Source organism: Palaemon carinicauda, chromosome 27 (genome assembly GCF_036898095.1).
Source record: "Palaemon carinicauda isolate YSFRI2023 chromosome 27, ASM3689809v2, whole genome shotgun sequence".
Taxonomy (NCBI): domain Eukaryota; kingdom Metazoa; phylum Arthropoda; class Malacostraca; order Decapoda; family Palaemonidae; genus Palaemon; species Palaemon carinicauda.
In genome coordinates, this window is record NC_090751.1 from 76,639,135 (window position 1) to 76,664,850 (window position 25,716).

At 44.8% G+C, this 25,716-nt stretch overlaps 1 protein-coding gene across 5 annotated transcripts in view; it reads right to left on the reverse strand.

The window, feature by feature from the left end:
• Nucleotides 1-25,716, reverse strand: part of LOC137620760 (TGF-beta-activated kinase 1 and MAP3K7-binding protein 1-like) — an 827,205-nt gene that overhangs the window by 127,336 nt on the left and 674,153 nt on the right. For all 5 annotated transcript variants that reach the window (XM_068351167.1, XM_068351165.1, XM_068351166.1 and 2 more), the window contains one exon: nucleotides 16,252-16,458. In XM_068351167.1, the coding sequence (XP_068207268.1) occupies nucleotides 16,252-16,458 (207 nt within the window). The remainder of the gene's footprint in view (nucleotides 1-16,251; nucleotides 16,459-25,716) is intronic.

Consider the following 25,716-nt stretch of genomic DNA (forward strand, 5'->3'; position numbering starts at 1 on the left):
AACGATTGGCAGCCGCCAAACAGACGTTCGCCGCAATGGAGAAAATGGGCCTTTGCCAAAAGGCCTCCAGCCCATGGTCGTCACCCTTACACATCGTTCTGAAGAAAGACGGCTCCCTCCGTCCGTGCGGGGATTACAGGCGCCTGAACATGCAAACAGAACCGGATCACTACCCCCTCCCAAACATTGCCGATGTAACCTCATACCTGCACAAAGCAAAGGTTTTCTCTACGCTCGACCTCCTGAAGGGGTATTATCAGGTGCCTATGAACCCAGAAGACATCCCCAAGACCGCCATCACCACTCCGTTTGGCACATACACCTTCAATTACTCCTGTTTTGGCCTTCGTAATGCTGGGGCAACGTTTCAACGTCTCATGGATGGCATCTTAGGGGACCTCCCTTTCTGTGTATGTTATGTGGACGACATACTTGTGTTCTCCTCCTCAAAAGAGGAACACCTCCGTCACCTGAGCATCGTGCTCGACCGCCTGCAACAAAACGGCCTTGTAGTCCGGTACGACAAGTGTACCTTTAGCGCCAACGAAGTGTCGTTCTTAGGGCACCGTATCACTCCTGAAGGAGTCCATCCCCTCCCTGAGAAGGTAGCAGCTGTTCAGAATTTCCCCACGCCCTCGACCGTCAAAGCTCTGCATGAATTCTTGGGCATGATCAACTATTATCACCGCTTTCTGCCAGCCATTGCCGCCACTCTTGCTCCCCTCTACGCCTCCCTCAAGGGCAAGCCAAAGGACTTGAAGTGGGATCCCCTTCAAGAAGCGGCCTTCTGCAATGCAAAGAAGGCCCTATCAACTGCTGCGGCTCTCACTTTTCCTATCCCACACGCCCCTCTCCTTCTCTCCACCGATGCCAGCGACGTCGCTATTGGTGCAGTACTCGAGCAGGTGGTCAAAGGCTCGCCCCGCCCATTGGCCTTCTTCAGCAGAAAACTGTCCAAGGCAGAATCGGGTTATTCTACCTTTGATCGAGAATTGCTGGCGGTGCACCTGGCTGTCCGTCACTTTCGCCATTTCTTAGAAGGTACGCCCTTCGTCATTCGCACAGACCACATGCCTCTGGTGCACGCCTTCACTCGACAGTCTGACGCCTGGTCCGCCCGTCAACGCCGACATCTCTCCGCCGTGGCTGAATACAATTGCACCCTCCAATACGTCCCTGGGAAAATGAATCCCGTTGCCGATGCCCTGTCAAGAAACACGTTGGCTGCCGTTCAACTGGGATTGGATTACAACGCCCTGGCTGAAGCCCAACGACAGGATCCAGAGTATCAAGCTTGTAGGACATCCTGCACGTCCCTCCGTTGGGAGGATTTTCCCCTCGAAAACTCCAACACCACCCTCCTCTGTGACGTCAGTACTGGTAGACCGCGACCTTGGATTCCTGCTCCCATGCGCCGACAGGTGTTTGATTTCATCCACGGCCTTTCACATCCCTCGTGCCGTTCTACTGCACAGCTGCTGAAGGCAAAGTTCATTTGGCACGGCATTTCTAAGGATGCTAAGGATTGGGTCCGTGCTTGTACTTCTTGCCAAACTTCCATAGTACATCGACACACGGATTCAGGAGTGGGCACCTTTCCTCAACCTCAGCGTCGTTTCGTACACATTCACGTCGACGTTGTAGGCCCCCTACCCACATCACAAGGACATCGTTACCTGTTTACCGTCATCGACCGCTCCACTTGTTAGTCTGAAGCCATTCCCATGGAAACTGCAACGTCCGCCTCATGTACATCTGCCTTACTCTCTGGATGGATTTCAAGATTCGGTATCCCTGAGCATATTACTTCTGACAAGGGAACCACTTTCACCTCTCAATTATGGACGTCATTAGCGAATCTCCTGGGCATCACCCTACATCACACAACGGCCTACAACCCCGCTGCCAATGGAATGGTTGAACGTTTTCATCGCACCCTCAAAGCAGCTTTGATGTCCCGCTGCAAGGATTGCAACTGGTTTACTCAGCTTCCCTGGATCCTCCTTGGACTAAGGACCACTCCTAAAGACGCCCTCGACGTCTCGGCAGCCGAAATGGTGTATGGCGACCCGTTGGTCGTCCCTGCCAAGTTTTTTCCTTCTACAACCTCCTCCGACGATCTCCAGCGCATACGTCACGTCGTGGGAAAATTTACTCCGTGCCGCCAGACTTACAAGCCCCCAGCGAAGCATCACATACCAACGGACTTGCACTCTGCAACGCACGTCTTCCTGCGCAACGACACCAGCAAGCCATCGTTAACGCCCCCTTACACGGGACCTTACCTTGTGATCCGACGCAGTCCGAAAGCATTCCTCCTAAACATTCGGGGCAAAGAAGACTGGGTCTCCATTGATCGTCTAAAACCTGCTTATCTTCTGCCAGATGACCCGCCTACAGTTCGCCTTTCTAGATCAGGGCGCCCTATTTAACATGTACAGTATGTCATTTTTAGGGGGGGAGCCATGTACCAACCGTGTTTCACACAATTGTACATAATTCCTTTTGTATATATTATGGTTGTATCTTCGCTCTTCCCTCGCACTAAAACGAACATGAAAATTCAAGTCTGGTTTTTCCTCTGTGATTTTGTCTGTCTTGTGAACTTGTCATGTCCTGTTGCCTTGAGGTTTTGTATATAAGGAGAGTGTTCCACAACAATATAACTCAGTCGTTTCCAATCTGCCTTTGATTTCACAACTCCTCTCTCGGCCCGTCACACACTGGTCAGTGGGGGTAGTTAGCCCCTCCCACCAACGACTCCAATGCCTAGTGTCACCCATTACCCATAAATATGTGCGATTTAAAACCAGAACACTGGAGCCTGACTCTTTAAAGACATGGTCTGCACCCAATGGGTTCTGCCTGAGGGAGATGGCATCAATATTTGTACAAGCGGAGATGGCATGCCATCCATCCCACACTGTAGCAAATCCAAAGAAGCTGTCAAACTAAAGGCAAACGAGCCAAAGTCGTCTACAAGTTCATGCTCAAGTGGAAGAGATGGAAAATTAAAAGAAATAACCCGAAGAAAGAAATTGCTGACTAATTTGATTGATTGATTTGAAGTTCTCTGGCACCCTGACACCGAAGTTCATTGACACCAATATTGTTTATAATAGATAAAGATTAAAAGAATATTCAATTAAAACCAGAAAAGTAAATATGTTATAAATGTTAAATAGCATTAAGAAGACCTGCTTCTGATATAAATTTTAAAATGCCACTAGCACTGTATGACACATCATGTCCAAGGATCTTGTCAAGGATGAACCTGCCATCTTCACCCCGAGCCTCAAACAGATATCTATTTCTTTCTCTTCTATAAGTGGGACATTCAGTAAACAAATGCTTCACTGTCAAGAATTTTAAACAGTCATCGCAATAAGGTTGGTGTTGGCCAGCTTGGCAAGGATGAACCTGCCATCTTCACCCTGAGCCTCAAACAGATATCTATTTCTTTCTGTTCTATAAGTGGGACATTCAGTTAACAAATGCCTCACTGTCAAGAATTTTAAACAGTCATTGCAATATGGTTGGTGTTGGCCAGCCAGCAGAAACTCATGTGTCATCCGAGAGTGACCAATGCAGAAACGACAAAGAGTAGTCTCCCATTTTCAGGGCATCCAGTTATATCTCCAAGGGGATATAACAATCGCAATTTCTCTCATCTTATTTTCGGTTAAACTATCCCAATGCTGTTGCCAATTTTTATAAATAAAATTATTAATTGCTGGTAAAAAATCATTACAAAGAATGGGATACCTTCTTGGTAGCAATTCGGGTGCAGCACTCTTTGCCAGTGAATCCGCCTCTTCATTTCCAGACACACCTATGTGTGCCGGAACCTAGCAAAATCAAACTGTTATACCAATCAGCCCAATGATTAAAAGCCACTCTAAAATCTTTAAACTAAAGGATTACTAAAATTAAAACCTTCTGAAGCTTGAAGGACATTTCTTGAATCACTAAAAATGGTAGAATTGCCCTCCTCTTTTAACACTAATTTCTCAATAGCGGTTAGTATGCCATATAATTCAGCAGTAAATATGGAAGATATTGGAGGAAGTATACCTCTACAGTTAAAAGAATTACTATATTCTCCAAATCCAACGCCAGTATCAGATTTGGAGCCATCAGTATATATAAAAGTTGATTCCTTATGTTCCTGAAAATGTGCAATAATAAAAGAGACCTAGCTTCAAATTCAGTCATATTTTTATTAACACCAATAAAATATTTACAAAAAGATATCTCTGGTAATTTCCAAGGAGGGATTGATGATATCTTAAATGGAAGCACCTTACCTCTAATTATATCAAGACTCTTTAATAATGGTTTTACCCGAAAGCCATAGGGTTGAGGAGATTTTGGGTGCAACTCAAAGTACGTTGAGTGCCTTACAAGGCTTGCACTCTGAAATGCTAGAGTTAGGGAGTCTTTGCAACCTAAACCATTACCAAATAATGGAAGACATTTGGTAATGGTTTAGGTTACAAAGACTCCCTAACTCTAGCATTTCAGACTGCAAGCCTTTTAAGGCACTCAACGTACTTTGAGTTGCACCCAGCATCAACAAGAAGACTTGGGATAGGTGAGGTTCTAAATGCTCCTGTGGACAATCTATTACTAGCATCATGTATTGAATCTAATATCTTTAATAGGCTTAGGGTGTCTGAGGAGTATATTTCACACCCATAACTAATTTTGGAAAAAATTAAGGTCTTGTATAATTTTGAAATAGTTTTACGGTCTGCCCCCATGATGTATGGGACAATACTTTTAAAAGATTCACAGCCTCAAGACATTTAGCTATCAATGCCTTTAAGTGTGGGACCCAGGTCAACCTACAATCGAAAATGAACCCTAAAAATTTAGCTTTCCTTACACATGGGATTCGTTGTCCTTTCATGTATATATCCAGGTCTGGATGTAGTTTTGCTTGTTGAAAATTTAAACCCATTCATATCAACCCACTGAATAATTCTATCAATTGCAAGTTGTAGTTTTCTCTCAACCATTGCCATTGTAGCTCCTGCAAATGATATAGAGAGATCATCAACACATAGTGTAGAGAGGATATCTTGGGAATAACTGAGGATATCCCATTAATTGCTAGTGTAAATAAGGTCACACTCAGCACACTACCCTGGGGAACTCCTCCTTCCTGATAGAGTTCCCCATTCTCACTTGAAAAACTGTATGTGAAAGAAATGACTGAATAAATAGTGGTAGCTCTCCTCTTAATCCCAATCATGAATGGTTTTAAGTATACCATATCTCCATGCAGTGTCATAAGCCTTTTCAAGATAAAAAAAAAAAAACTGTTACATGGTGCTGTTTGGAAGTAAAGGCTTCACAAATAGAGGACTCAAGTCGTATCAACATATCAGTTGTCGAGTGCATTTATCTGAATCCACACTGGATAGGTGATAGAATACCTTAATTTTCAAAGTACCACATCAGTCTTGCATTGACCATCTTTTTCATGATCTTACATAAGCAAGCTGCAATGCAATAGGTCGATAGGGTGCTGCTAAAAACTTATCCTTACTCGGTTTTAAAAAGGCTAAAATAATGGCTAGTTCTCAAACACTTGGATAACTATGATCATGCCATATTCTATTAATAATGCTTAAAATGAATAACTTGGTATTAACAGGTACATGTTCAATCATTTCATATGGAATGCCATCTGCTCCAGGGGCTGTATCATTTAACGTAGCAAGTGCAAAATCAAATTCTCTTTCAGTAAAAGGAGAATTGTAAGACTTCCTTTCTTGTTGAGAAATTTAAAACTTTCTTTTCTTCAATGCTCCTATACTGGTGACCAGGAGCTGCTTCACACTTGCATGATACATTTGAAAAATGTTATTTTCATTAGTAAAATCAAATTTTTGAATATACTTACCCGATGATCATGTAGCTGTCAACTCTGTTGCCCGACAGAAATCTACGGTCGGGATACGCCAGCGATCGCTATACAGGTGGGGGTGTACACAACAGCGCCATCTGTGAGCAGGTACTCAAGTACTTCTTGTCAACAAGAACTCAATTTTCTCCTCGGTCCACTGGTTCTCTATGGGGAGGAAGGGCGGGTCCTTAAATTCATGATCATCGGGTAAGTATATTCAAAAATTTATTTTACTAATGAAAATAACATTTTTCAATATTAATCTTACCCGATGATCATGTAGCTGATTCACACCCAGGGTGGTGGGTGGAGACCAGCATACATGTTAACAAAGAAGCTAAGTATCCCGTATTTCATTTTATTAGTTATTCAAAAATAACATAAAATAAATAAGTACCTGGTAAGGAAGACGACTTGAACCATTACTCTGCCTTTATTAAGTACGTCTTCCTTACTGAGCGTAGCGGTCCTCTTAGGATGCTGAACGACTCTTAGGTGCTGAAGTATAAAGGGCTGCAACCCATACTAAAGGACCTCATCACAACCTCTAACCTCGGCGCTTCTCAAGAAAGAATTGACCACCCGCCAAATCAACAAGGATGCGGAAGGCTTCTTAGCCGACCGTACAACCCATAAAAAGTATTCAAGAGAAAGGTTAAAAAGGTTATGGGATTATGGGAATGTAGTGACTGAGCCGTCACCTACTACTGCACTCGCTGCTACGAATGGTCCCAGGGTGTAGCAGTTCTCGTAAAGAGACTGGACATCTTTGAGATAGAATGATGCGAACACTGACTTGCTTCTCCAATGGGTTGCATCCATAACACTCTGCAGAGAACGGTTCTGTTTGAAGGCCACTGAAGTAGCCACAGCTCTCACTTCATGTGTCCTTACCTTCAGCAAAGCAAGGTCTTCTTCCTTCAGATGAGAATGTGCTTCCCTAATCAGAAGCCTGATGTAGTAAGAAACTGAGTTCTTAGACATTGGAAGAGAAGGCTTCTTGATAGCACACCATAAGGCTTCTGATTGTCCTCGTAAAGGTTTTGACCTTTTTAGATAGTACCTAAGAGCTCTAACTGGGCAAAGTACTCTCTCCAGTTCGTTCCCCAACAAGTTGGACAGGCTTGGGATCTCGAACGACTTAGGCCAAGGACGTGAAGGAAGCTCGTTTTTAGCAAAAAACCGAGCTACAAGGAACATGTAGCCGTTTCAGATGTGAAAACTATGTTCCTGCTGAAGGCGTGGATCTCACTTACTCTTTTAGCTGTTGCCAAGCACACGAGGAAAAGAGTTTTTAATGTGAGGTCCTTAAAAGAGGCTGATTGGAGAGGTTCAAATCTTGATGACATAAGGAACCTTAGGACCACGTCTAGATTCCAGCCTGGAGTGGACAACCGACGTTCCTTTGAGGTCTCAAAAGACCTAAGGAGGTCCTGTAGATCTTTGTTGGTGGAAAGATCCAAGCCTCTGTGGCGGAAAACCGCTGCCAACATACTTCTGTAACCCTTGATCGTAGGAGCTGAAAGGGATCTTACGTTCCTTAGATGTAACAGGAAGTCAGCAATCTGGGTTACAGTGGTACTGGTTGAGGAAACTGCATTGGCCTTGCACCAGCTTCGGAAGACTTCCCATTTAGACTGATAGACTCTGAGAGTGGATGTCCTCCTTGCTCTGGCAATCGCTCTGGCTGCCTCCTTCGAAAAGCCTCTAGCTCTTGAGAGTCTTTCGATAGTCTGAAGGCAGTCCGTCGAAGAGCGTGGAGGTTTGGGTGTACCTTCTTTACGTGAGGTTGACGTAGAAGGTCCACTCTTAGAGGAAGAGTCCTGGGAATGTCGACCAGCCATTGCAGTACCTCTGTGAACCATTCTCTCGCGGGCCAGAGGGGAGCAACCAACGTCAGCCGTGTCCCTTTGTGAGAGGCGAACTTCTGAAGTACCCTGTTGACAATCTTGAACGGCGGGAATGCATACAGGTCGAGATGGGACCAATCCAGCAGAAAAGCATCCACGTGAACTGCTGCTGGGTCTGGAATCGGAGAACAATACAACGGGAGCCTCTAGGTCATCGAGGTAGCGAACAGATCTATGGTTGGCTGACCCCACAGGGCCCAAAGTCTGCTGCAAACATTCTTGTGAAGGGTCCACTCTGTGGGGATGACCTGACCCTTCCGGCTGAGGCGATCTGCCATGACATTCATATCGCCCTGAATGAACCTCGTTCCCAGCGTGAGCTTTCGATCTTTTGACCAGATGAGGAGGTCCCTTGCGATCTAGAACAACTTCCTCGAATGAGTCCTTCCCTGCTTGGAGATGTAAGCCAAGGCTGTGGTGTTGTCGGAGTCCACCTCCACCACCTTGTTTAGCTGGAGGGACTTGAAGTTTATCAAGGCCAGATGAACCGCCAACAACTCCTTGCAATTGATGTGAAGTGTCCTTTGCTCCTGATTCCATGTTCCCGAGCATTCCTGTCCGTCCAATGTCGCACCCCAGCCCGTGTCTGATGCGTCCGAGAAGAGACGGCGGTCGGGGTTCTGAACAGCCAAAGGTAGACCTTCCTTGAGAAGAAAGCTGTTCTTCCACCACGTTAGAGTAGACCTCATCTCTTCGGAAACAGGAACTGAGACCGTCTCTAGCGTCATGTCCTTTATCCAGTGAGCAGCTAGATGATACTGAAGGGGGCGGAGGTGGAGTCTCCCTAACTCGATGAACAGGGCCAGCGATGAAAGTGTCCCTGTTAGACTCATCCACTGCCTGACTGAGCATCGATTCCTTCTCAGCATGCTCTGGATGCATTCTAGGGCTTGGTTGATCCTTGGGGCCGAAGGAAAAGCCCGAAAAACTCGACTCTGAATCTCCATACCCCGGTAGACAAAGGTCTGGGATGGGACGAGCTGGGACTTCTCTAAATTGACCAGGAGGCCCAGTTCCTTGGTCAGATCCATAGTCCATCTGAGATTCTCCAGACAGCGACGACTTGTGGGAGCTCTTAAAAGCCAGTCGTCTGATGGAGCCGGACACAAGATCATGGTACTGCTGCACAGTCTGTGAACTGTCAACCATGGGGAAGCGAGGAAGTACAGCGACAACCCGAAACTGTCTAGACTGTCTGGGTAGTACAGACAACTCTTTATCGGGTTGCTGAGGTTGCCGCACCGCGTCACAACAAGTCACCTCTGCTGGTTGTTGAACGTCTTCCCAGTGACACACTGACTCCGTAAAAGGAAATCCTCTATCAAGGACTAAGCTTGGACTGCATGTCTTGCAACAAAGCTCAAGGTCTATGGGAGCAGGTGTGGCAACAGACGGGGTTAGCGACTGAAGCGGAACCATTTACCCTCCCTGGAAGCATGTTATGCTTAAATAAAAGTCCATAGGAGGCTAAGCAGCTTAAGGCTCCTCTCCAAATGACAGAGTCCTCAAGGGAATATCAGAAGGAGGGAGAACAGCACTTTCTCATCTACAGGAACCATATCCGAGAAAAGCTAAGTTCTCTCAGTGAGGGTTTCACTGGTGCAAAAGCAGCAGACCAGAAGGCAACGTTATGAAACTGCTTGACAGTCTGTGAACTGTCAAAAACTGAACTGTCAACCACAACAGGAGCGTGAGGACATACAGCACTGGTGTATAAGTAGCAGACCAGAAGGCAACGTCATGTAACTGCATGACAGTTTGTGAGTTGGCAACAACCAAAGATGTGTGGGGAAGCCTCAACTCCTGCCTGACTAGTTTGCTGCTGGCGAGTGGCGGTAACCACAGTGTGTTGCGGAGGCTGACACACCGTGTCAAAACACGGCAGCTTGTGGTAGCTCCCGCACGGCAACGGAGTGCTCTGTGTGTGGGAGTCATCAAACATCTGGCAGGGTTGACTGTGCATGGGTGGAGGAGCTCTCACAACAAGAGTGTGAGAGCATGAAGCCATGCCGGGCGCACAACCGTGGGAGGTGTAGGCCCACGGGTGCATCGTCAACCTTCTCCGCAGTCGGAGTGTGGGAGCTGGCAACAACAAAAGCAGAGTGCTGGTGCGTGGGAGGGGCTGCGGTGGGTTGAGGAGCATGCGGTATGGTATGCAGAGCATGCTGTAAGGTATGCAGAGCATGCTGTAAGGTATGCAGAGCATGCTGTAAGGTATGCAGAGCATGCTGTAAGGAATGCAGAGCATGCTGTAAGGTATGCAGAGCATGCTGTAAGGTATGCAGAGCATGCGGTATGGTATGCAGAGCATGAGGTAAGGCATGCGGCTCATGCTGCATGGTATGTGGCTCATGCTGCATGGGATGCGGCTCATGCTGCATGGTATGCGGCTCATGCTGCATGGCATGCGGCTCATGCTGCATGGGATGAGGCTCATGCTGCATGAAATGAGGCTCATGCTGCATGGGATGAGGCTCATGCTGCATGGTATGAGGCTCATGCTGCATGGAATGCGGCTCATGCTGCATGGTATGCGGAGCATGCTGTAAGGTCTGCAGAGCATGCTGCATGGGCTGAGGAGAATGCCGCATAGTGCTGGAACCCGGCAACTCCTGATGCGGCAGCTCACGCATGTTAGCAGATGGTGCAGCAAGAACATGCGTCTGGAAGTGAGGACTGCGCATCGGTGGAGGAGCTCTCACAGGTGTGGTGTGGGAGCAGGCAGCCGCAGTATCTGCTGAGCGCACAACCTCGGCGGGTTGTAGGTAAACAGGCTGCATTGTCAACCTTCCAGCATGATACTCCTGTATGAAGGAGCAAGCTGAGACTGTAAAGTCTGCAGCATGGACCACTAGGGTCTATGAAAGACAACAACAAACGGAGCTACTGTCCGTTGTGACTGAGGGTCTAAAACAGCTGGTGCGGCAACAGACGGAGTTACTGCCTGTTGCGGTACCACCTAGCCTCTCTTAGGAGGTGTGCAGTTGTCGTACTGCAGCGAGTCCGAACTGACCCAGTGGCTACACCTAGGCCGTTGGACTTGCGCGGAAGGGACCGACTTGCACTTAAAAGCTGCAAGATTTGGTCCATGGTTTCTGCGAGAAACCTCTTCCGCAGACGAGGAATAAAAGGGCTCTCTCGTCTTTGTGTGGGTGGGGTGATCACGTCGGCAACGTGTGTAGATACACCCGAAACCACAGAGGGAAACGTCTGTTCGTCGATCAAGGCCTGAGGAACCCATAAGTCCTTCGACATTACTTCTCCCCTGGGCTTGGGAGCTTGTAAGAGGTCCCGGACTAGGTGAACCACTGGCACGAACAGACGAACCCTCGAACGCAACACTGTAACACTTTGCGCATATCACTTTATCACTTTTGATTTTCTGTTTGCACTTATTTCACTGAACTCGAAACTTTAAGTGGTTTGTACCTGAAACACGCAATCCTATCCTTCATTAAAAGGTAGTAATTGCGAAAACAGTATTACAATGTAACAGAAAAACATAATGAAAGATAAAGAATTCAGTGGCTGGAAAAGAGACTAAACACTAGATCAAATAAACTACGTTTAAAATCTCTCACCGCATAAAGCCTGGGAACAAGAATAAAACTCTAGAAGCGTTTTACCTTCTTCCCCTCTATCGACTAGGGAGAAGAGCAAAAAAAAACGAGAACAACGTTACCCGCTTGAACGAAACGTTTATCCTCCTCTCTCTCCCTCCGTCTCTATCTCTCTCTCTCTCTCTCTTGACTTAGAACCTGAGAGATGAGCCCAATTATATATATCGTTAAAACATATTATTTGTTAAAGGAAAAAAAACTGAAAGGTTTCCCAAATAAAAAGCTCCTTTATTAGAATTAAAACCATTTAAGCTAAGAAAGAATGAACGAAACGCTAGAATCGGTTTACTCTTACTGCAACGTGAAACCGTGAATACTCTCTCTCTCTATCGTAACGATAGAGCGCAAGTTGAACGTTCTGAACGTCAACAACTGCGGAGACTAAACAAAACGTTAGTTCAACTTTGAAAACAGTACAAGACTTATCAAAGAAATTCTTTCAAAAACATAAAATTAAAATAGCATAAATTCTTAACAGGAAAAACGATATGACGAGCTCAATGTTAATTAACTTCGGTTCCAAGTAAGGACCGCCTACTATTAGGAAAGGTCGCATATTTTTTTTTTTTTTTTTTAAGGAAAGTAAATCGAAGAGGCCTATAAATGGCGGAGAGATTAAAATAAAAAGTGAAAGAGAGTCTATACTCTCTTCGACACCAACACTTCCGTCTAAGGGAAGGGTCGGCCATTTAAAAGTGAAAGAGAGTCCATACTCTCTTCGTCACCATAATTAATTCAAATTAATTCCAAAAGCTTGCTAAGCTAAAGATAAAGCTTCCTGAATAGCGAAGGCTAAACTCTAGAGCAAATACATCACCAAATCGTGAGCAATAACTCCAGAATCGACAGCGTATCCCAGTAGGTCTAGCCGGTGGCACGACAGAGGAAAAATTGAGTTCTTGTTGACAAGAAGTACTTGAGTACCTGCTCACAGATGGCGCTGTTGTGTACACCCCCACCTGTATAGCGATCGCTGGCGTATCCCGACCGTAGATTTCTGTCGGGCAACAGAGTTGACAGCTACATGATCATCGGGTAAGATTAATATTGAAAAATGATCAGCCAGGGCATTGCTAACTTCAGTTGCTCCAGTCACATACTGACCATTTACCCTTAACACTGGTGGTGGGTTTGGGGTGAATTTGCCTGCTATCTTTCTCACTTTCCTCCACACAAATGATGTTGGTGTTCTACTGTTAATGGAGGAACAAAATGACACCCAAGACTGGCACCTAGTTTCTTTTCTGGCACAACAGAACTGTGTTCTAAATTTCTTGTATATGACTATATTCTCCTCAGTGTGGCGCCTGAGCAATCGAGTTAAAAGACTTTCTTGATGCTCTGTGCAGGGCAATTAGTTCTGATGACCACCAGGGGACTGGTCGTCGTTTGAATATCCCTCTTGTTTTGGGAATGGAATTGACTCCATCAACTAAGTCTATGGCATCATCAACACTTTCAAACTGTTCTGCATTTCCTTCAATTTCCCTTAACTCCCGAAATCTATCCAAGTCCGCCTTATCAAGATTCCATCATGGCGATCTCTGTAAAGGTGAACTATTGTTGGTGTTTATAATGATTGGTGCATGATCACTAGTATGCCAATCATTTAATGTTCTCCAATTAAAATCGAGAAGACAGTTGGAGCTTGCATCTAATGGGTCACTGCAGGAAAAGGTACCTGTCTGTACATGAAAGTGTGTGGGCTCTCCTACATCAAGGAGTCCTACATCTTCATTCTCCAAAATTGATGATGTAATATTACCCCTTGCGTTTGCCAAAACATAACCCCATAAAGGATGTCTACTAATAAGACCTCCTAGTAAGAAAAGGTTGTGGAGCAGCTTAATCATCTCTACTAAATTATCATATGAGATGTTATCATTTGGAGGCAAGTAAAGAGAACAGATTGTGTATTTTCTCCCTATATCAATCCGCACAACTATTGCCTGCAGAGGATTACAGATAGACAAAGATATTTGGGGAACATCACGACGAACGTATATAAGACTTACCCCATGGCTCCCTACTTGTTGATCATATGGTGTCCTACAGCTGACATAATTTCGAGGACAAGGAGTATTAGCATCGAGCTTGCTGTCCTATAGATATACAATTATAGGGGAGTGCTCATGTATGAGGAGCTTAAGCTCTTCATATTTCACCTTTAAACCTTGGCAATTCCATTACAGAATGAAGGAAAAAAACTATGGTTTATTTTTTGGAAGACACCTTGGATATGGTCTCCCCATTGGCAATATTTGTTCTAACACTATTTCATCATTTTCTTTGTGTCCTTTTGATCTAATTGTTGAGGAGGATGGTGGACCGCTACCTGAATTTCTGATTTATTTAAGTTGTTTTTCAGTTGATCAGATACATCAGCAGACAAGATATCATATTTATTTGAAGTCATGATTTTAATGTTTCTTATGGTAGGATGCGAGAGAGATGGAGAGTAGCAAGAGGAATAAGTTGTTCTCCAACTCTCTTTCTCGTTCTGACTACATATACTACTCCTTGACTTTTCAGTTCATCTCAATTTCTTTTTCCGCTATGTCCAGCAATTCTGGAGCATATATCACACCCCTACCCTGGCTGAGAGTGGGGTGCGAAATGTATTTGACACTATGACCATCCAATGTTGTAAGTGTTTTTAATTTTTCACCTTGTATTGGGGATAGTGTCTCTATCAAGAGACTTCCATTTCTCTGGGGAAGAGTTTTTGGCTGCCCTCCACATTTAGTAACTATTTCCCTGCTAGCTTTAAAAACTTTAACATACTCATGTCTTCCATTTTCAAATTCCAAAATAATTTTTTTTTTTTCATAATTTACTACTTCATAGTGACCAGGTAATACTTCTACTTTTCTATACCTTTCTGTACTGTCACCATTTCTCACTCTCTCTCACTTCTTCTCTGGTGTTTTCTCATCATTCTTTATATAACGTGAATAAGATTCTAATTTTACAATATTACAACTGGAGTTGGAGCTGTCTGTACTTAAGTCCATGTTTGTATTTTCCAGGTTGTCAACAGAGGGGTTGTTTTTTCTTGGAAAAAGCAAGCCGGGTTATCCACCTCTAATCGGATGGTGTCAGTCCTCCTATTCCACGTGGCCCAACACAAGAAGAGGCTTCAGCGGGGACCAGTCCTCTATTAGAGAGGGGCTGCCTCTCTTTAGGTGGGCGTATACTGGTCAGTGGGGGTAGTTAGACCCTCCCACCGATGACTCCAAGGCCTGGCGTCACCCATTACCTGCAAATATGCGTGACTTAAATCCGGATCACTGGAGCCCAACTCTTAACAGACTTGGTCTGCACCCAATGGGGTCTGCCAGAGGGTGATGGCATCTAAATTGGTACAGGTTGAGATGGAATGCTGTCCATCCCACACTGTGCCAAATCCAAAGAAGCAGCCAAAGTATAATCAAACAAGCCAAAGTTGTCAACAAGTTCAAGCCCAAAAGGAACAGATGGGAGAGTAAAAGAAATAACCAAAAGGAAAAGAGAAAGTACGGACTGATTTAGTTGGATCAACAATTGGGCATCGAGGTCCAGTGGGAAAGCAGTTCTCACTGTTCCTTAGAGCCCAGCTGCTAATCCCTAAGCGCCCCATTCTCATCAAGGCTTCAGCAATGGGGGGAAGTGCTGACTAGTTTAGTTAGATCAACAATTGGGCAGCAAGATCCAGTGGGAAAGCAGTTCCCACCAATCATCAGAGCCCAGCTGCTAATCCGTGCGCCTCTATCCTCGTCAAGGCTTCAGCATCTGGAGGGTATTCCCTATTGAAGCACGATGACTTCGTCAAGTGGGGCTTTTCACAGAATTAATTTCTCCAACAATGACATCAGTAAGAGCCGACTCTATAATTTCCGCTCCCTACCATACCATACAACAAAGGGGTAGTACTAACTTTATTAGAGGGGCTCAGTGTAAGCCAACCCATTTGATGAAACTGACAGCACTTTAAGAATACAATCATCTCCATGGTAATCATAGCCGCAGGTATACCAGACAGAATGCCAAGAGCCATATCTCTGAAAACCAGCCCACCCATCGGTCAGTTTATCAAAGAGATAGTTCGCTACATCAATATGGGAAAATTGACATTTCTGAGGTCCAAACATTATCGGGTAGTTGGCAAAACCACCACAGCTTCCACTATTGGTTTCGAAAATGATTGCAATCAGAGAAATGATATCCCTTTTGAATAATATAGACAATGAAGAGGAAGAGAGGTTGGATAGCAAAGTGAGAGACAGTTGATGAAATATGAAGGAGGCTGAAGTAATTAGACAAATAGATAAAGTATTTGTGAGACATTATGAGTCAAACTGAGGAAAAATTTATTCATCAGTTCAAGAGGGCTCTTGCCCATCACAAGGCCTCAACATGGTAAATAATGTTCCATGCTGAAGCAAAGAATCTTCATCAAGGACAATTCTCATTAAGAAAAAACCACTGAAGTGGTATTATAATGTACGATATTTCAGCCTATCTATCAGTCTATGAATGAAACTAGCATATGGAAGACAAATTATTCCTTGGAATCTTACTTTATCTGCCTCAAGGGATAACACTACCAAACTTTCATTCCAAACAGTACTTTACTTTAAATAGAAAAAAAAAAAAAAAAAAAAAAAAAAAATGTACAGGAAGAGATGCTCTTACACCATACTTACTTTTATTAGTATAAACACAATTTTAGGAGGGTTTGTGATGTTTTAGTCACTTTATATCTTCATTATACCATACCAGTATATTATCAAAGATATTTTTACTTATGCAATAGGTGAGCACTTACTTGACGTGGTAGACGGGGTGAAGTACCTTGAACAGGACAAGAAGCTACGGCACTGCGCATAGGGTAATTAAAGTTTCGTATTACAAGACTTATATCATCCCTGAAAGTTACATTCCTCTGTTTTGTCAAGTAATTGTCATGATGCAGACGAACAACTTTATCCACAACAGTCTGGGCGATACTTGTCAGTGTTAACTGCTCCATGAACTGTAAAAAAAATGTTATTTTCATTAGTAAAATAAATTTTTGAATATACTTACCCGATAATCATGTAGCTGTCAACTCCGTTGCCCGACAGAATTCTACGGGAGGGATACGCCAGCTATCACTATACTAGAAGGGGGTGTACTCACCAGCGCCACCTGTGGCCAGGTACTGCAGTACTTCTTGTTGACACCACCTCACTTTTTCCTCGGTCCACTGGTTCTCTATGGGGAGGAAGGGTGGGTCAATTAAATCATGATTATCGGGTAAGTATATTCAAAAATTTATTTTACTAATGAAAATAACATTTTTCAATATTAAACTTACCCGATAATCATGTAGCTGATTCACACCCAGGGGGGTGGGTGAAAACCAGTGTACATGACTAAAGGATAGCTAAGTATCCCGTATTTCATATAATCAGTTATTTCAGAATAACAATGAAATAATAAGTACCTGGTAAGGAAGTCGACTTGAACCGTTACTCTGCCTTTATTAAGTTCGTCTTCCTTACTGAGCGCAGCGTTCCTCTTAGGAGGCTGAATCAACTCTAAGGTGCTAAAGTATACAGGGCTGCAACCCATACTAAAGGACCTCTACACAACCTCTAACCCAGGCGCTTCTCAAGAATGAATTGACCACCCGCCAAATCAAAAGGATGCGGAAGGCTTCTTAGCCTACCGTAACAACCCAAAAAACAACAATAAAAGCATTCAAGAGAAAGGTTAAAAAAGGTTATGGGATTAAGGGAATGTAGTGGCTGAGCCGTCACCTACTACTGCACTCGCTGCTACGAATGGTCCCAGGGTGTAGCAGTTCTCGTAAAGAGACTGGACATCTTTAAGATAAAATGATGCAAACACTGACTTGCTCCTCCAATAAGTTGCATCCATAATGCTCTGCAGAGAACGGTTCTTCTTAAAGGCCATCGAAGTGGCTACGGCTCTCACTTCGTGGGTCCTTACCTTCAGCAAAGCAAGGTCTTCATCCTTCATGTGAGAATGGGCTTCTCTAATCAGAAGCCTTATATAATACGAAACTCCGTTTTTGGACATGGGCATCGAAGGTTTCTTGATTGCACACCATAAGGCTTCTGACTGTCCTCGTATAGGTTTTGACCTATTAAGATAATATTTCAGAGCTCTGACAGGGCAAAGAACTCTTTCTAGCTCGTTACCTACCATGTTGGAAAGGCTAGGAATTTCAAACGATCTAGGCCAAGGACGTGAAGGAAGTTCATTCTTAGCTAAAAATCCGAGCTGTAAAGAACATGTTGCAGATTCGGATGTGAACCCAATGTTCTTGCTGAAGGCATGAACCTCACTGACTCTTTTAGCTGTTGCAAGGCAGACGAGGAAAAGTCTTGAGGGTAAGGTCCTTGAAGGAAGCTGACTGGAGAGGTTCGAACCTAGGAGACATAAGGAACCTTAAGACTACGTCTAGATTCCAGCCTGGAGTGGGTAAACGACGTTCTTTAGAAGTCTCAAAAGACTTAAGGATGTCTTGAAGGTCCTTGTTGGAAGAAAGGTCCAAACCTCTGTGGCGGAGAACTGAAGCCAACATACTTCTGTACCCTTTAATCGTAGGAGCCGAAAGGGATCTCTCATTCCTTAGATGTAATAGGAAGTCAGCTATTTGGGTTACAGAGGTATTGGTAGAGGAAACTGCATTGGCTCTACACCAGCTTCGGAAGACTTCCCACTTGGATTGGTAGACTCTACGAGTGGATACCCTCCTTGCTCTGGCAATCGCACTGGCTGCCTCCTTCGAAAAGCCTCTAGCTCTAGCGAATCTTTCGACAGTCTGAAGGCAGTCAGACGAAGAGCGTGGAGGTTTGGGTGCACCTTGTCTACGTGAGGTTGACGTAGAAGGTCCACTCTTAGAGGGAGAGTCCTGGGAACGTCGACCAGCCATTGTAGTACCTCTGTGAACCATTCTCTTGCAGGCCAAAGGGGAGCAACCAGCGTCAGCCGTGTCCCTTCGTGCGAGACGAACTTCTGAATGACTCTGTTTATGATCTTGAACGGTGGAAATGCGTAAAGGTCGAGATGGGACCAATTCAGCAGAAAAGCATCCACATGAACTGCTGCTGGGTCTGGAACTGGGGAACAGTACAAAGGAAGCCTCTTGGTCATGGAGGTGGCAAACAGATCTATCGTAGGCTGACCCCACAAGGTCCAAAGTCTGTTGCACACGCTCTTGTGAAGGGTCCATTCCGTGGGGATGACTTGATCTTTTCTGCTTAGGCGATCTGCTGAGACGTTCATGTTGCCCTGAATGAACCTCGTTACTAGAGTGAGGTTTAGACTTCTTGACCAAATGAGGAGGTCCCTTGCTATCTCGTACAGGTTCCTCGAATGGGTCCCTCCCTGCTTGGAGATGTAAGCCAAGGCTGTGGTGTTGTCGGAGTTCACCTCCACCACCTTGCCTAGCAGGAGGGACTTGAAGTTCATTAGGGCCATATGAACTGCCAGTAGCTCCTTGCAGTTGATGTGGAGCGTTTCTTGTTCCCTGTTCCACGTTCCCGAGCATTCCTGTCCGTTCAAGGTCGCGCCCCAGCCCGAGTCTGATGCATCCGAGAAGAGATGAAGATTGGGGGTCTGAATCGCTAACGATAGGCCCTCCTTGAGAAGGAGGTTGGTCTTCCACCACAAGAGAGTGGTCTTCATCTCTTTGGTGACAGGGATAGAGACTGCTTCGAGCGCCAAATCCTTGTCCCAATGAGCTGCTAGATGGAATTGGAGAGGGCGGAGGTGGAGTCTCCCTAACTCGACGAACAGGGCTAATGATGACAGGGTCCCTGTGAGACTCATCCACTGTCTCACCGAGCAACTGTTCCTCTTCAGCATGCTCAGGATGCAATCTAGGGCTTGGCTTATCCTTGGGGCCGATGGAAAAGCCTGAAAATCCTGACTCCGAATCTCCATTCCCAGGTAAACTATGGATTGGGAGGGAATGAGCTGGGACTTTTCTAAGTTGACTAACAGACCCAGTTCCTTGATCAAGTCTAAAGTCCAGTTGAGACTCTCCAGACAGCGACGACTTGTGGAGGCTCTCAACAGCCAGTCGTCTAAATAAAGGGAGGCTCTGATGTCCGATAAGTGGAGGAATTTTGCAATATTCCTCATCAGATGCGTAAACACCATAGGAGCTGTGCTTCGGCCAAAACACAGGGCTTGGAATTGGTACACAACCTTTCCAAAAACGAATCTCAGGAAAGGTTGGGAGTCTGGATGAATAGGAACGTGAAAGTAAGCGTCTTTCAGATCCAACGAGACCATCCAGTCCTCCTGCCTGACCGCTGCTAGGACCGACTTCGTCGTCTCCATAGTGAACGTCTGCTTGGTGACATAAGCATTGAGCGCGCTGACGTCCAGCACCGGTCTCCAACCTCCTGTCTTCTTGGCCACCAGAAAGAGACGGTTGTAGAAGCCCGGGGATTGATGGTCCCAGACTATAACTACTGCCTTCTTCTGTAACAGGAGCGACACCTCCTGGTGCAACGCTAGCCTCTTGTCCTTTTCCTTGTAGTTGGGAGAGAGGTTGATGGGAGAAGTGGTCAGAGGGGGTTTGCGGCAGAATGGTATCCTGTAACCCTCCCTTAGCCACCTGACAGACTGGGCGTCTGCACCTCTCCTTTCCCAAGCTTGCCAGAAGGTCTTGAGTCTGGCTCCTACTGCTGTCTGGAGAGGAGGAGAGTCAGTGTTTGCCTTTTGAAGTCTTGGGACCTTTCCTAGACCTGCTCCTGGAAGAGTCTGGACGGGAGCTTCCTCGGCTGGGGGCTCTGCCACGAAAGGGCGGAATAAACCTTGTAGCAGGAGTATCAGCCACTGGGGTGCGGTAAGTCCTGGGAGCTGAGGGAGCAACCTTAGTCTTACGAGCTGAAGAGGCCACAAGATCATGAGTGTCCTTCTGAATCAGGGCTGCAGACAAATCCTTGATAAGCTCTTCGGGAAACAAGAACTTAGAAAGCGGAGCAAAAAGGAGTTGAGACCTTTGACAAGGTGTGATGCTGGAAGAAAGAAAAGTGCAAAGTTGCTCCCTTTTCTTAAGAACTCCTCACACAAACATTGAAGCAAGCTCGCCAGAACCATCCCGAATAGCTTTATCCATGCAGGACATTAAAAGCATGGCCGAGTCCTTGTCCGCAGGGGAGGTCTTCTTGCTCAGGGCCCCCAGGCACCAGTCTAGAAAATTGAACATCTCAAAGGCACGAAATACACCCTTTAGGAAGTGGTCTAAATCGGAGAAGGTCCAGCAAACCTTAGAGCGCCTCATTGCTGATCTACGAGGAGAGTCGACCAAACTTGAGAAGTCAGCCTGGGCAGAGGCAGGGACTCCCAAGCCTGGTTCCTCTCCTGTTGCATACCATACACCCGCCTTAGAAGTGAGCTTAGTAGGTGGGAACATAAAGGAAGTCTTCCCTAGTTGCTGTTTAGACTGCAACCACTCCCCTAATATTCTTAAAGCTCTCTTAGATGACCTAGCAAATACGAGCTTAGTATAAGTTGACTTAACAGGTTGCATGCCCAGCGAAAACTCAGATGGAGGAGAGCGAGGGGTAGCAGAAACAAAATGGTCCGGGTATACCTCTCTGAAAAGAGCCAGGACCTTACGAAAGTCAATGGGTAGAGGAGAAGACTTGGGTTCTTCCACGTCTGATGAGGGATCCAGGTGCGCAGCTTCCTCTTCAGAAACCTCATCACCAGAGTGTAGCGAAGTGAGAGGTAATGTAACAGCGGTATGCTGAACAGCAGAATCTGAACAAGCGGGTGCATAAACGCTTGTGGTTTCATCCTCAAGTCTCTGTTGCTGAGTTAAAACCTGAGGTTCAGGCTGCAAAGACTGGTCAAGAAGAGTAGAGGAAGGAAGGCGCATGGGTTGAGGTGGCTGAGTCCTAGCATGAGTATCTTGTCTCAAGTGTTGCGCTTGCTGTAAGGGTTGCGGATGCGCAGTAGCAAGTTCCTGAGGAACGAGTTGAGGTTCCTGAGGTGTGAGCTGCGAGAGCTGAGGTAGCGGCTGCGCAGAACGCAGTTCTTGTCTCGCAAGTTGAGGTTCCTGAGGTGCTAGCCTAAGGAGTTGAGGCTCTCGCCTTGAGGAGGGTTGAGGTCGCTGCAGCGAGTGCCGAGGTGGCTGCCTCATGGATGGAAGAGGTTGTCGTACCTCAAGAGATTGTTGCCTCGCTGGTGGAACCGCAAGCGGAAGCGGAGGAAGTAAGGCATAAGACTCCTGCTCCCATTGCTGAGGTTGCCTTAAGGAAGGCGGAGGTTGCTGCACACCGCTGGTAACTGGCAACTCAGTACGCGGTAAGGTATCCTGAGGAACCTCAACATCGTACGCCTGGCAGACAGGACTGCGGTGAGGCGGAGCGATCGCAGGAGGAGGTGTAACCTTCTCAGCCTGACACTCACGCATTAAGACCGCAAGCTGTGACTGCATGGACTGCAGCAAAGTCATCTTGGGGTCGACAGACGCTAAGGTCTGCTGAGGCAAAGCCTTAACAGAAGATGAGGTCTGTTGCGGCATCGCCTTACCTCTCTTAGGAGGTGTGCAGTCACCTGATGACTGCGGAGAGTCAGAGCTAATCCAATGACTGCAACCAGGTTGTAGAGCTCTTGAGGTCTGGACTTTGCGTTTGAGAGGTCTTGAGACCTGAGTCCAGCGTTTTCTCCCTGACATTTCTTCTGCAGACGAGTAAAAGACGGGCTCAATCGTCTGCGGGTGGGAGTGACGGTCTCTGTAAGACACGCCCGCAACCACCGAGGATACTTCTGTGCGCCGATCAAGGCCTGCCGAACCCTTTTGCCCTTCGACATTGCTTCTCCCCTGGGCTTGGGAGCTTGCAAGAGGTCCCGGACTGGGAGGACGACTGGCACGCACAGAAGTACCCTCACGCACCACACTGACACTGACACTAGCACTTGGCACCGCATTGACACTAGCACTTGGCACAGCACTGGCACTATCACCTCCCACTGCACTTTTGACCTTAAGTTCTTTGACTTCTGCCATAAGAGACTTATGGTCACTAACCACCGATTCCACTTTGTCACCTAAAGCCTGAATGGCACGCAAAACATCGGACATATCAGGTTGAGCACAAATAGAAGGTTCGGGGGTAGCCACTACAGGGGGAGGAAAAGGTTGAGGATCATGAGGTGAGGAAAAAAGTGAAGAGCGAGAAGAACTCCTCCTAACTCTCTCTCTCTCTAACTTGGTTGAATATTTCAGGAATCGAACAAATTCAAGTTCCGAAAGTCCGGCGCATTCCTCACATCGATCTTCCAACTGACAGGGTCTTTCCCTACAGTCAGAACAAGCGGTGTGAGGATCAACCGAGGCCTTCGGAACACGCCTATTACAAGACCTACATCGTCTATGGGGTGGGGCTTGTGAAAGGTCAGACATCTTGAATCAAAGAGTTAGTCAAGGGGGATTCCAAATCAAGCAAAAAGATCGTTAACCATAAATCAAAACCAAATAAAAGCTATCTAAGCTAATTAGAAAAGTTTCCAGTATAGCAAAAGCTGAAATCTTAGAGAAATACTTCACCAAACCGTGAACAATACTCCAAAATCATAAGCGTATCCCAGAATGTCTTGCCGGAAGCACGACAGAGGAAAAAGTGAGGTGGTGTCAACAAGAAGTACTGCAGTACCTGGCCACAGGTGGCGCTGGTGAGTACACCCCCTTCTAGTATGGTGATAGCTGGCGTATCCCTCCCGTAGAATTCTGTCGGGCAACGGAGTTGACAGCTACATGATTATCGGGTAAGTTTAATATTGAAAATGTCAAATCCCTACATTAACTTCTAAGTTCCGTCATACAATATAATTCTGAAATTTACATATAATATTATAGGAATAGACTGGGATATGGGATTTTGTCTTAAGGGCAAGCAATAAAACCTAAGGGGTCTTCAATGATTTTCAATGAATTTTTGTAAAGTATGAAATAAAATGAATGAATAAATACTTTACTGAAAACATACATTTAAGTGAATGTGGAGTAATCAAAATTTCTTAATATGTACAGTTGGCCCATAAAGTTTTGTATCAGTTTCCTCAGTGTTTCAGACATAAGGCACATAGCAATATTCAGCAAGCAGTCTCTAACAACTATTAAGACAGTGGTGCAGGCACATAGATGATTGATTGATTGATTGATTTAAGGTGTTCTGGCCTCCTGATATCTAAGGTCATTGACGCCAGTATCATCTATTGTAAATAAAGAATAAAAGAATATTCAATTAAGACCATAAAAGCAAAGATGTCATTTTAAAAGTTAAGGGGTCTGGCCAGTATGCCAATATATGGGAGTATACAACGTAAAGCACAAAATCCTGAAAAAAATTCACTGACCCTCATATGGCAATGGAGAATGAGTATACAAAATATTTTGTCAAAATTCCCCTTACTTTCATGGTTAAAGGGTAATTAGTAAAAGTAACTCAATAAGCCAAAAAAATTGATCCCTACAAGAAAATGCAGCATTTCTTCTAGTATCATAAATTTTTATAATTATTAATTCTAATATAAAGAAAACTTGTGAGCAATGGCATCTATATAGATTCCATAAGTCACAAGACGAGGTATTACATCCTTCAGCCTTAAGTGCTAGCACAAATCTCAAGGAAACTACACGTTTGAGTTTGACCTCTGACATTCGCTCACTTTTTCATCCGTTTTTTCTTGGTTTCAACAAGAATTTCATCAAGCTAAATAGGGAATAACAATTCTCATAAGGAAGAGGAAAATGGGCTCTAATAAGAGTTCAGAAATGGGAAATATTGGTGATATTAGCAGAGTTAGTGAAGGATGAAGGAGCAACCGTCTCGCCTGACGGGGAGCTTAAAGGAGCAAGATATTGGGCAAAGGGATCTTCATTTATGATAAAATTATGATAAATAACATTGTTTTGGCTTATCAATATCTAAAAAATAAAAAGATCATGATTTATTAATACTGTCTTTGTAAAAATACAAAGGAAAACTTTGAATGCCTGTATCATACTACTATACTTATTGACCTTCAAATTCTATCTGCTCACTTGAAATTTATTACAAACCTGGAAAGACATTATAAATCAATAAAATAGAGCCATTTATCAATTTTTTTCCATATCTTTTACTTAATTTTCCCCCCTGATTTATAGGGTTAATTTTTTTACCATAATGAAAAATTCATTTCTAAAAAAAAAAGAAAAAAAAACTTCAGAAAATAAAAAGATTTGATTGGAGGTCTATAAAGGGTAGCTATCCCAGGTCTTAATATTAATTAGAAAGGGAGGAGATAAAATTTGAAAAGCACTCATTTTCAGGATAAATCAGCCCGGCGTTGCAAAGCTGGAGGTCAGAGGCAAAAATTCTATGCAGTTTGGAGATGTCCTAAGTCACCTTATGAAGTGGTATGTATGTCAAAAGTCACGTCCTTAAAAAACGAGATTAGCAGGCCAGCCCCCCTTAAATAGCTTTTAGAAGACCTGCTTCTGAAATAAAGGTAAAAATACCCCTAGCATGGTAGGACACATGTCCAAGAATCTTGGCAAGGATGAACCTGCCATCCTCACCTCGAGCCTCAAACAGATATTTATTTCTTAAGTTATTATAATTGGGGAATTCGGTCAACAAATGCTCACTGTTAAAGGTACCAAACAGTCGTCGCAATACGTTTGATGTTGGCCCTTCAGAAGAAACATTGTGTGACCAATGCGGAGAGGGCAAAGAGACGTTTCCCACTTTCGGGGCATCGTGTTATACCTCCAAGTAGATATGACATTTGCTACCTCTCTCATCTTATTGCCATCTAGAAAATCCCAGTGCTGTTGCCAAGAATTACAAAGCAATTTCTTGATGTTAGGTAGGAAATCATTACAGGGAAAGGGATACCTTCTTGGTAGCAACTCGGATGCAGCATTCTTCGCCAGTAAATCTGCCTTCTCATTACCAGACACACCTACATGTGCTGGAACCCAACAAAACGAACCATTATATCTCTCTAACCAATAATAAAAAGCCATTCTAAAATCATTAAAACTATAGGGTTACTAGAATTAGAAACTTTTCAAGCTTGAAGGACACTCCTTGCATCAATAAAAATGGTAAAATTACCCTCCTTTTCCAACGCTATTTTCTCAATAGCGGTTAGTTTGCCATACAGTTCGGCAGTAAATATGGAAGCTGTTAGAGGAAGTACACCTCTACAATTAAAACAATTACTATGTACTCCAAATCCAACGCCAGCATCAGATTTAGAGCCATCA